This window comes from Vidua macroura, chromosome 5, assembly GCF_024509145.1.
Source record: "Vidua macroura isolate BioBank_ID:100142 chromosome 5, ASM2450914v1, whole genome shotgun sequence".
Lineage (NCBI taxonomy): Eukaryota > Metazoa > Chordata > Aves > Passeriformes > Viduidae > Vidua > Vidua macroura.
In genome coordinates, this window is record NC_071575.1 from 37,845,548 (window position 1) to 37,858,907 (window position 13,360).

The 13,360-nt window shown below is 38.0% G+C and overlaps 1 protein-coding gene across 1 annotated transcript in view; it reads right to left on the bottom strand.

Moving 5' to 3' along the window:
- Nucleotides 1–13,360, bottom strand: part of TRHDE (thyrotropin releasing hormone degrading enzyme) — a 207,960-nt gene that overhangs the window by 39,602 nt on the left and 154,998 nt on the right. Inside the window, exons 11-12 of the mRNA XM_053977659.1 lie at nt 7,413–7,546; nt 7,259–7,314 (exon numbers count right to left, since the gene is read on the bottom strand). Coding sequence (XP_053833634.1) covers nt 7,259–7,314; nt 7,413–7,546 — 190 coding nt within the window. The remainder of the gene's footprint in view (nt 1–7,258; nt 7,315–7,412; nt 7,547–13,360) is intronic.

Here is a 13,360-nt window from a genome sequence, read left to right on the forward strand (position 1 = left end):
CTTAACCAATGTAGCAGAAGGATCTTTTGCTCTCCACATTAGTCCTGTCAGACCCACAGAAAGGAAGGTAATCGGGTTCTGGGGTAAGGGGTTAAAAAAAAGCCACTTGTTTTGAGAGGACAGGTGAGGGAGCTAGAGATTAGGGCTGACCAGGCAGCTGTGGGGAAGAAAAAGGGCTATGTAAATGATATGAAGTCCCAGGGAATGGATGTATGCTTGCTATGAGAAGACAGGGTTCCCAAAGAATGTCACAGGTTTTAAGGCTGTACAAAAACTTCCCCCCGCCCCACCAACACATATTCCTCAAGCCAAGCCATATTTGCAGCTCTGTTTCCAGTACTTGAAGTTGCAAAGAAGCCTTCAGCAAGCTCCACTCATTAACTCCTCTTCTTGTTTAACCTCAGATTCCAGTGCTTTTTGAAGCATAATCAGACCTGGTTCAATTAATACTCCCAAAACCAATTTCAGAGACTGTTACCTTCCCCTCTCATTACACAGCAGCCCCTGGCAGCTGCACTGCAACAAGGATACATTCATACCAAGCTGACTCCAGAGACCAGCTTGAACTCTGAGTGTGGCAAGCACATTTCACTCTGAGACTTAAGACTATGTGGTAAAAAGATAATGAGTTAACAAATATTAGCTAAAAATAACTCTGTCACTCCCTTGAAACCAGAGTCAAGTCTTCCTGACAGTTTATTCTGGGTTTGGCTAAGAATAGAGTCAATGTAGTTTACAGGATAAAACAATTACTGCTACAATTAGTCATAAGTACCAGAAATAATTTAGACAAATTTTGCTGGGCTATGACTAGACCAAAACCTTTCCTCTGCACTAAACACTTTGCAGTCAGATCTACAGGGTTGGATTTTAGCACATGCTGAAGAGTCTTCAGCAGCTTCTCTGACTCTCGGCAGGTATTTCTATCTTTCAAGCACTTTTGCAGCACCAACACTTTCCTGGAATGTGCTCTACAATTTGCTTTACTGACTTTAGCTATGTAACAGGATCAGATGCACAAATGACACACACTACAAAAGCAGAATTGGCTTTTAGTGTGCTTAGTTGCAGGAATTGCTTTGACTACTCTTGTTATGAACACAGGCAAATGTTAGCTGAAATATGTATCCCCACATAAAGCAGATATCAATGCTGTGATATGTCACAGAACATAGGGACTGACATGCAGCATATGGAATGAATGATGGCTACTTTAAAATAATTGAAACTTTCTATTTTCTCTAAAAAAGGCACATCTACTTTGGCCCACTGAGGGAGTATTTATGTCAAAAGAAACCAAACAACTTCTGTTGGAAATCATATCTAAATCAATTGCTAGTGAACCATCACCAAAATTTACCTGACAATGAATGGGAGTTACTATGGCATCTGCTGAAATAATTCAGATGAGGCCTCATTTATTAAAACAGTAAATCTATATCATTATTAATCAAGCGTGATACGAAGTATTGATCTAATACTCCCTTAGCTGGTATTCAGAGCCACTAATTAAGGGAGCTGCATAACACATCTCGTTTTCCTCTGAGTTGAACTATTAGAAAATGCAATCAGGAGTAAAGACGAAGGCTAGAGTAGAACTGCAGTTTACTAATTTAAATGGATCCTATATGACTGTTTCTGAATAGCCCAACAAAACAAAGTCAACAACTCTGAATGTGGCTGTTGAAATTTTGAAGCATTTTGAAGTACATTAATTTTGTCACCTACTTATTATCCAGACTCAGAATTCCACAAGGACCCTCAAATGCCTTGACTTCTCCCGACAATACACTGAACAGGACTTGAAGTAATACAAACAAGTGTAACATGGAACCAATTAGCCCACCTATGTTGGAAGACTTCAAAGGCTACAAAAAAATGAAATCCTAATCTCTGTGAAGGAAAACAGCAATGAAGATAATTTCAATTCCATAGTTTAGTTTTGCAATGCATGTATTTCCACCAGACATTTCAAGAAAACATTTTTCCGATTTAGCAGAAAACATTTTTCCAATAATTCTGGATTTTATATGGAAGTATATGAACTATAGTCTTAGTTACGAGTTAACTCTCAGTTTCCAGAAATAAGAACAGCTAATCATTATGAGGGTTGGTGCTGTCTCAGGTAGCTGAGTGGATAATTTGTTCTCTCCTCAGTGTCAAGACTCCACAGCCAGGAATTAATTTTTTAAGAAACAATAAAATAGGGGGTTCTAAAGACATGATTTTCCAGATTCAAAAGGCTATACTTAATTAAGCAAGACTTACTTTTTAAATTAATTTCTCTCTAAAAGTTGTTGAGAAAGTGATCTGTAGTCACCATTAGCTTACTTCAGTATTTTACTTCTGGAATCAATCTTGCAGTCAAATGCACCAGCTAATAAAGATAAATTTATGTCAAGGGAGATTTAGATTTATATATTGAAAAGTAGGTTGGTACTACCTTTTCCCTTGCCCTCAGACTTGGGTTTTATAGAGCCAGCAGAACTCACAGCTTGGAAAGAAACAAGCCACAAAGCATTGTTTAATAGCAGGAAAACAATCCTCATCATTCATCATTTATCTCTTTGCACCAGGATCCTGGTTTTGGTCTGGTGTAGGAAATTCTGACAGAGAAGAACACTTATGAAGGCCAATCTACAGCATGGAAGTCACTTAGTTCACAGAAAATTTTGAAGGTACATTTTCTTCTTGTTTCTCATTTCTGATACAGCTCTCCATATTTGTGAAGCCTACAGGGGCAAGCTTCATTTGAAGAGACTATAGCTCACTCTGTCCCTAATCTGTGCATGGAAATGGACAGTACTCAAACACAGTCGTCCATCCTTGGAGCCTAAGAACAATTACCAACGACACTGCTTCATGCTTTCTCATTCAGTGCTTACAGAACTGGAAACAACAACAGCTATTTTAGATGACAGTAAAAGAGATATTCACAGTCACATCTGATTCAACACTGATTAACATTAAACATAAATCAGACCTTTTCTTTCACATAACACTAGATCAAGTCAACCAGTTTATTGAGGGAAATCAGTTATGAAGATTTAGAGCCCATCAAGGAAGAACCAAGGGTGACACAACACTCCTAACATTAAGTGAGTAATTTATCTTTTGTGGTTAAGTGGTTTTGAGAGGTCAGGTGCATGTTTCTCTCCATTAACTGTCAGTGCACTGAAAGGTGAGAATGTCAGATTTACAGGTCTACCTTTGGGATGCCTAAATTGGGAGGCATCCCACCTCACATACTCACTAACTGACCTCTTATCCTAAGGAAAGAGAAAGATGCGAGAAGTTGACAACGTTATTCACATTCTTATGAAACAGTGCAATCTTTGTTAATTATTGTGACACTGCTTATTGGAGCTACCTGATCTGCCCTCTCCTCCATTTAAGCTTAGATGAGAACCACAGTTCTGCTTGTCTTCTCGCAGCTTCTGGGCTTTCTCAGTCAAAGTTTACTGGTACTATTTACTAGAGTCAGTATCTTTTTTAAATTCTACTGAAACCTCATACAACCCAAAAGATAAAGAATCTTCATGAAGAAGGGAAGAGGAAGTGTCAAGGTGCTATTCTTGCGGAAGAACATGGGACATGAATTGCCGTAAGTTCTGTTCGGGTATGTGTATGCACTACAGCCAAGAATTAAGCTTAAAAATCTGAAGAACAAACATGTTGTAACTTTCTTTTGTTGTTATTATTCTTCTCAACTCTCCTTGATGAATGTTATATAAACCAAAATACAGCAAGAATGAAGATGGAATGTTTCCATATAAAATGGACAAAAAATTCAATTAAAAGCTATAAAGTTTAAAATATTCCTTGGTAGTATCAATTCATTTATGTTGTTTATTTTCAAGAAATCACTATGCTGGAGAGTAGAAGGATAATCATTTCAGAGGAATGAAATCAACCTTTAAAAAAATTAAATGTGCCATTCTAAAACAATTTATATGAGCTCTTTCTTTCATTTGTCTCCAGCTCTAGATATTATTAAATTTTACTGAAGAGAAAAGCTGCACTCATTCCACAAACAAAATCAATTAGCAGTATAATGACACAGAAATAATCATACTAGGACAGGCAATATTATAATAGTGGAAAAATTGAGTCCAAACCTTCTGGTATTATCTGCATCAAGTTCAAGAGCACACTAGGAAGTACTTCGGAAGCTTCTAAGAAGGACAGGGTATTTTGAAGAAATATAGTCCCCACAGTAGAACTGCTTACATTAGAAGTCATTTATGAAAGGACCAGCATGAATTCAAGAAATTATGTTTTAATTTTTGCATTACTTTGGCATTAAGAATAATATCTAGAGATTAGAATTAAAGTATGTATTCCACAGTTCTTTTCCCTCTCTCAAAACATGCATGTTTATAGTTGTAGACAAGAAGATAACACACCATTGCAACTAGGAACCAAAATTGAGACTGAATTACTTTTAAAAACAGACAGTGTTCTCAGAAATCAGATCTGAACTACCAAGTACTACTTCTATGTCTGGTCAATAAGGTTGCTGACCTTCTCTCATATCACAGTCAGAGACAAGTACGTGTTTAATCTCCCCATCACGTAATGTCATACAGACAGGGAGAAATGCTCGCTGTGCGTCGGACACAACACTGAAGCAGCACAGCACCCATGAGGCATGCGACATCCAACTATGGTACTGCTCCAAAATAAAGTGAGGCAACTTTCTGTGCTGCACCCTGCAGCCAAGGGAGGGAAAGCTAAGCGGCTTTTAGGCTGATGGTGGCGTTTTGAACTGTGACATTTTCAAAAAATTAGAAGACTCTGTGTTATTCTGATAGCCCTCAGAGCTTGTTTTAGGAACACTGCTGTGTCACATCAAAGCAGCAGACACGGCAGGAGAAGCTGCACCACATTACAGCATCAGGGTTCAATTCCCACCACCTGTTCCCAGCAAGAGCTTTTCCAACTACTTTCTTATTTCAAGAAGTTCTGAGGCCAGGCCTCAACACACTGCTAAGGATCTCTTAATGCCTCCCTAGTCCTATTCATCATAAAGGAATGTAGCAAGTATTAGGCCAAATCCTGGCCTTTTTTTTTTTGTCTGGGAAAGGGGGAATGAAAATAAAAAATACCAAGCTTTTCCTAAAAACTTACCATATTATCAGCCAGCCAATCATAGTAACTTCAGCATCACTATAATTGTTTGTTTGGTTTTTTTTAGATAGGAAGATGATAGATTAGTAACATAATAAAGATCAACAAGAAGTATACCCTACATGGCAAGTTTAGCCAGGTCCACATATCTTATTGCTACTCTTGAACTACAGACCATAAATCTACTGTTTGCAAACAGATCCTTCCTCCAAACAGACTGGCTTGTAAGGCACACAGTCAAGGTAAGACTATTGACAGGACTCTGGAAACAGGAGTCTAGCTACATATACCTACTGGAAGAATATTTTCTCTTAAGTGATATCCATGTATGCACATGTGTCTCGACATATATTTAGAGGTCCACTACTTTTTTCCACAGTGCATTAATGACCAAATGCAGCAGCAGTCTGCTGCAGACCATCATTAACAAAACAAAGTCAAGTTTTTACAATGTGAAATCTTATGAAAGACTTCACAAGGATCTAGTGTAGCTACCTCTGAAAAAAGGTACCAACTCTAGTATTCCCAAGTATCCCAGTAAAAGTACTTCAGAAAATGAGTGGGGAATGCATTACTCATCTAATCTTTTGAGTGGTTTTTAGGTAGACAAAACTTGGCCAGACAGTTCTTTTGTCTATGAACAAGACATCCTAGAGCACTGGCTCAATACTCACCCAGGAAAAAAACACGGACCTACAAAAAGTGGCTTAAGAAACAGCTTTTTTCAGGATCTAGAATTTCAGGGAAGTCTAGACACATCTGACTACATTCAGTGTATGGAAAAAGAAGGTGACATACTGGCTCTGTGTAACTGTACACTACTTCTCTGAGGTGTCAAAAACAAATAAAATTGGAACAGATTACAACTTTACTCACCATCTGGTAGCTCTTCTAATATTCTAGATATTACAAAATAATCTGCAGTATTCTTCTAGTCAGAGAGTAGACAAATCATGATCTACTGAAGTCTGACGTAATGACCTATTTCTAGCTTTTACTGTTACCAATGGGAAGATGTCACAAAGCAAGAATGAAGGGTAGTGCCAAAAGCAAATGGATACATCTCTCCCCATGATACCTCCTTCCCTACTACATCTCTGGACTGTTAAGTAAGGGCTAATCACTACTTTATGTCAGCAGCAGGAACAGAGTGGTAGGGCACACAACTGTGTTTTACTGCAGTGATGCTAGAACATCACTGAGCTGTGACACTGTGACTGCAGCCCAAACACCTCCAGAGACCATTTGAAGTAAAATGTTAAGACAGTAGTTTCAGGAATTATTTTCATGCTACCTTTGACATGACAGTGCAAGTAAAATCACATTATTTGCAATTTTTGCAATTAAATCTGTAATTATGCAATCAAAACCCTATTCTAATGCTATGTTCCCAGGTACCCCAAAATCAAAAAGCTACAAATTTTCCACTATTTTCCTCTCATTTTACACTTTCACTATCAACATATTGGATTTCAAAATGGGGACCAGTCCATTGCCTCCATTTTTAAAGAAGGCACTATCTAACCAGCACTGTATGTGTTAATTATTATCTCTTATCATAATAAAACACAAAATGTTGCATAAATTCCAGAAATGCTCAATGGAACTGCTTTTCCATTATGTTTGAAAAGCATCTCAGAGGGAAAAAAGAGTCTTTTCTAGCAAACTATAGAAAGATACTGGAAAAATTATGTAACAGTACAAGTTAGGGCAAAAGAATTACTGAAGCTTGAAGGTACCTTCCATCTCAAATTAAATACAGCACAAGGATCAGTGGCAAAAGAAAGGAGAGGTGGGACAACCCGAAGAAATGGAAGAAAAAACCCTCAGTCATTAGAGAACGAGGAAAGAGATTATTTATCTGCAAAGTGTTAAATTGAACTTGCTGCAAAATTGATTAAATCTCTTCAGACTCAGAAATACCCTACGGCAATTATTGATCAAAAGTAGTGAATGTGCTACAGACCATTTTTATGTGCTATTAAAAAAAAAAAAAAAAGCAGGGGAGGGAAACTAAAATGTGTTTAAAACACACTTAACTTTGAAACACACTCAACTGCTGAGTTAATGGTTGCATGAGTTATTGCAGCAATGTGTATGAGGATAGATGATCTTCAGGAAAACATACCTGGCTAGATTGAATGCATCATCAATCAAGCCTGCTCGATTACTGACAGAGATAACCTGTGAGGGGCAAGCACAAAAATTGAACCATTTAAGGTGATGAAATAGTGAAGGTTCATCTATGAAAGCAGATTTTAGGGATGAGAAGAGAATCTTACCTCATGGTTCCTTGTTAGCTGATTAATAAGCAGCCTCCAATTCCTAATATCGTAATTAACTCTGAAGTAGCCAGTCTGGTTGATGTTCCCCAGCAACCAACTTGCCTCTTCCAAAGCAGGAATTCTGTGGTGCTCTGGAAACAAAGAAGAAGGGAAGGGGTCTTGGTTTTAAATTTAAACATTCTAAAGGTGCATCTGTTACATTTTCTCCTTCTTTAAATATACGTGGAAGGCAGTAAAATGAATTCAAAGTCTAACAAAAACACTCTGTTTGATTAATAATTTCCTTCATCTGTTCTGATGTAGAGAGATGCCCACTGACCTTTTACCCACAGAGAACTTCAAGTGTGCTTTTCTTTCCTGGCAAGTATTATTTTTATGAGAGGTACCGTACCCACTTTAAGTCTGGCACCCTTATTCTGGCCATGCTTAAACAGTTTTCTGCAATTGTAACTCAAAGAATTCAATGAATGTGCTATAGAGAGAAGAGTAAACCTGTGATTAAAAAAAATTGATTCTTAAGTGTTTCTGCATGTATTTGATTAAGTTTTTACACTGGATTTTAAATTAAAGTACTTCCAGTTGAACAGCTTCTACCTACTAAGCACTGAGAGCTTCCTCTTTAGAGCTAGACTAATTAACCTTATATCACCTAACCTGTTCTTCATCTTTCTCCTTGTTTTAAGTAATCACTTTAGGGCTGAAAGTTTAAATTTATTACAGTTTTTGTGCAGTCAGGCACTCCACAACTATCTGCAGGAATAGGGATTTCAAAATTTCAACAACAGAAATGCCCTGAACTCACAACAAGCACTTCTTTTTTATCACGGCACAAGGCATCAGGCTTCAACACCCCTGGAAGAAGTCTTCAAACTAGTAAACTATTTTGACAAAACTAACCATTAACAAGAACTCACTAAAAATTCAGAAACACTTTTTTCAACCAATAAAATTAGCTTGTACACTGAGAAGGAGTAGTCTTGTCATTCATTTAAAAAAATACATAAAATTTGTTATAAATTTAATTCCATTAGAGAATTTTTTATGTGCTTGAACTCCCTGAAGGTAACAAATGGGAAAAAAGTTAGCAGCATGGTCTTTACAATTCACTCATGCTATCTCGTACATAGGCTTACTAAAGAAATTGATTTGTTTTAGTCCTTCTTACAAAAAAGTAATTTCTGAGGAAATGATAGTTAACCAGGGCTACAGATAAAAGTTGTGCTTCTCCCTTGACTAACAGCAAGCCCACAAATAACTACTACTTTAAAGGGCAATAAGTACAAAGATCAGCAAGACCCAAATCTTAAAAACACATCATTATATGTTTAAATTCATGGATCTGCATTATGCACATGGATTCAGATAAAAAAAATGCAGGACTAAAACAGACAGTCCTCTTTTCTCCTAGGTAGCTCTGAAACCATTAAAATCTCTGAAAAATACAATTATTAAAAATATTAAGCCCAGAATAATTCAGTTGTTGCCTGTTCAATTTGATTGTTATTTCTCTTTTATCTGTGGTAAAGCACCAAGCAGACATATTACTTGGGATCCAATATATCCTGCAGAAATAAGACTGAGAAGATCTGTATTGAGTCCTACAACTCTGTGGACTTCCTAGGTGTTCATACTGTCAAAGCACCTAAGATGCTTTTGCCACACACTCTGATGTGGAACAAGGCTGTAAAACTTGTGTGTCCTTTCTTCCAGAAGGCGCTGTACAGATCAGTCCTAAGCAAACTCTCTTAGACTTGCTCCTCTGTTTAAATTCTTTTTTCAATGAGTCCAAGTCAGATCCAGCCTGTTGCTCCATCCTATCTAGAGAAGACTTGAATCCTGTTCCTTTGCAACCTTATATCACCTTAATGCAGTACAGCTTTCTGTCTATGCTCTTTGCTTGCAAACTAACCTTTAAATGCCACCAGTCCTGAAAACAGCTACTTGTAACTGGTTAATCTTTGCACCTCTACAATGCTACCTAAAAGCATACCAAATAGGCTATAAGCACACATCAAACAATATCTGGAAAATGGAAATTTTCAAAATCATACATAATTAGAAAATACATACACCTTTTCTTCTTTGGGCATTTATATTACATTTTCACCTCCAAAGGTAGGAAATTACTTATGCTTCAACAGAGTATTGAATGATACTTCCCAGTCAAATATGACAAGTACCAAATAAACTATTTCACATGTAACAGCTGTACAACACTCCCAATATGTATCGCTATAAAGGAGGAGAGTATCTTTCCAAATCACGATGGCATTGTTGCTGTTTTGGTCAGTTTAATGCAACCATAATCTCCTGCTATTATTTTCAATAAGACCACTCAGGTATTGACCTTCTCCTGAAATAAAGGACAGAAATCTTTCACACCTTCCCAACTTACGTAAAGAGATGGCTATTTTACAGGACCGCCTGATACATGTGCTTAATATAGTTCTATATAATTTAGTAGAATTCAATATTTGTGTCTGTCAGTTCTCATGCTTTCCTATAAAAGAAATTCTTTCTTTTGGTAATTATAGGCACTAAACATTTCTATACCTGGGGGAATGTTTCCACTTACCACAAACACATTTATTAGTTTCCTGTTAAAAGTATTGTAGTTAGCAAAAAGGTAGTAACTTAGTGTTAAGCCCTACATTAAACCATTCATAACTTTCTAAACAACAAAAACATTTCATTTGGAATGAAATCCATCTTTGAAGGTTTTAGTTCACCTCTCAAAAGTCAATCTAAAATATATATCCTGTTGTATTTGAGATTAAAGGGAATTTTTTTAATCTTCTTTCATCAGAAAGTGTTTTTCCATGGTCATGATTTGTCTGGATGCCTCAGAAAATAACACTGCTCTAAAACTTCTAGTTTTGCCACATATATAGGAAATATTTAGAAGGAAACATTTAAATTTTATGACATTTGTTTTGAAGTAAAAAATCAGTTAGGGTCTCATTTTTCTCCCCAGTTTGTCTGCTCTCAAAGTGTGAGATAGTTCCTCCAGCTGGTGCACGTGGCTTGAAGTTCTGAGCCCTCCAAACAATTTCAATTCCATCAAAAGCAGCATGTGAGGTGGGTGTGGGAGAAGGGCACACTTCTGCAAGAGAGTACTGCCAAAAGTATGGACTAAACACAGTTCCAAGTACCATTTCAAGTCTTTAGACTCACAGGTGTTATTTTAACTCTTTACTTTATACAACCCCTAGCATACTAAGATATTGGTTTAAGCTAGTAGAATCCCTACTGGGGGAACTGACTCCATTTAGCTGCAAAAACAACAGCACAAGTGTAGCACTATTTATTGATAACAACAGCAAGCAAAATTTTTCTGACAAAAAACTGTTCCATGAGGAATTTCACAATAATTTATACTGGCTTCACTAAATCCTGCTAATCTTCTTGCAAGAACTTTTCACACAGGGAGTAGGCAAACCAGAAGAAAAAATTCTATCTATCTCACCTGCCATGTTGACATAGCTCCATGCTGAAAGAAAATATTTTGGTATAGAGATTAGCACAATAAATGGAGCACATCAGGAAATATGATCATGTTCCATCTCACAAAACTCTTTCTTCAAATTTCCCTTCCATCCATTAATGTTCCTTTATGATGGAACTGCTAATGACTATGTGATACACCATGTAAGCAGCAGTCTTCTGCTAGGATCTTCAGCTCTTAGAACAAGGGGAATGATTCTGACTCATTCTTTCAAAATTACACAGGATTCCAAGTCCTGTATCCCTGGCCCTCACTACAGCTGGCTGAGGCTCAAAGCAGGACCTGTATATTGATCTTTTTCCACAGTGCTTCCCTTCTTCCTGCTTTTGAAAGATAAAAGAGTGGAGTCTGGAAGCAACACAGGTAAAGCTCAGCAGTTGAGTTTCAGAAAAGAAAAGAATGGGTATTTTTCTAAAGCTGCAACTAATGCTCTGCTCCCCAGCGGGCAGCCAGCAAACCCCAGCTCAGAAGCATCTGTCATCTACAAAACACTTCCTGGAGGAGAATCTGACTGTTGAGTGGCTTAAACTAGAGATTATCTAGTAGGAGGTGGCAAAGTAAATTGAGACTTGCTGTTGGAAGGGAATTGCCCTGTTGAACTTTCTTTCCCCCATCTCATGGCAATCCTGAGGAGATATTAGGAGCAATCTGAACAGCAGTCACTTTAACTGAGGTAGGAAGGTCTGTCAAAGGAGTATGTCCTTGGAACTTAATCAGTTAATGAACAGGAGGTGGAGATGGAAAGGGCAGGGACTAAAGCTGTGTCAGCCAATTCAGCAGCACTTGCTGAGTTGCATGGAGATGTTTCCTACTTGGAGACTGAGCGCCAGAAAAATTATTCCCAGGGCAAGTATGCCTTTTTCCAAAGCCCTGCTCAGCTATTGGAAATGGATGCTAGCTAAACCTCCTCACTTGAGGTTAAAGTCAGTTCTAGATTTGCAGAAACATGCACAGGTAAGCCTGTGCTTCCACATCTAGTACACCTTCATCAGAAATCACCAACACATTCCCACAAACACTGCTTAGCAGTCATAGGGATGGAATGGGTTCAAAGCTGATTCCTGGCTTCCTACCCATTACTGATTTTGGGCTGATCCCAAAACACTACGGATATATATTCGCAGATAATTACAGCAACCACAAAAGAGGCAACTTATCTAGGAGAAACAGAAACAAGCCCTGGAATATGACAGAGCAGAAGTTTATAACACAAATTATTTCCACAGTGCCAGCAAAATTTATCATTCAGCAGACCTGCAAGACTGAGGCACAAAGAGCACTGCAGCCATCTTAACATGATGTTTCTGACCTCAGCATGGATAGGAAGGTCTAGAACAGATGTTTCCTTTGTGACTGGTTTACAGTCATTTGAAGCAGAACAGCCATCCATGGCCATGGGGAGTGAACAGGGAAAGGTGGTGGTGACCTTTATGCAGCACTCTGAGAGCAAATGAGACAGCTCCATTTCACACACCAGACAAACTGAACCCAGTACAAGGACCATCATCTGATGGCTGGTATATGAACCGATGAGTAGAAATGTGGTTACATAAATACTATGGTTCACTGGGTAAGGAGAAGAGATACTGGCATAAGCACTTGCAAAATGAAAAGCTTTCAAAACTATGCCTACATATCTTCCACAAACAAGTGGGAAGAGCTATATTAGATTTGAAACATCTTGGATATTATGCACCTTGTCAAACAAGTTTCCAAGGCCTGGCACTGTCCTCCCTACAGGACTTCCTGCAAAGGACAATGAACTACAATTCAAAAGGACACTGCATAGCTGTAATTTCCAGTGTGTTCCTTCATTTCAGTGCTGTGAAGAATGGACAGATCTAGTGTTGTTGCCAGCAATTCTGGTGAGATGCAGTTATCTGAACTGATCCTGCTCAGCATATTGAACAATCAGTGATCTGCATGCTCACTATCTCTGGCACGTAGCCAGAGACAGACAAGATGAGGACAGAGCAGCAACTCAATCATCCTAAATGTCACTCTCACAGAGCTGGAGAGGAGCCTCATATCCTTTGTTCATGAAAATACCAACTGGTATCCTACAACACCTTGATGAGGTCACAGACACAGCAGCAGAGAGGATGCAAAAATCAACAGATCTTTCTTTTGTCTTTCTGGATGTATGTGAAGGAAAAGCCTCTTGTATCAGCAAATAAGCATTCTTGGTGAGGTAGGGCAAGGCAGGGGGTTAACTTCTGATGGATATTATTATTTGAAATACTACCAGGAAAAAAAAGGAACATGTTTTGATGTATTTCTATATGTAGCTATTTCAAAACCACTGTGGTTTCATTTCTATCAGACAACCCACAGACAAGGTTAATTTTATTGGAAGATTTAAGTGATATGCCAAGATATAAATGTGGTAGTCATCAACTTGAACCATTTTCCATATTGGCAGCTGAAATCGGCTGTGTGA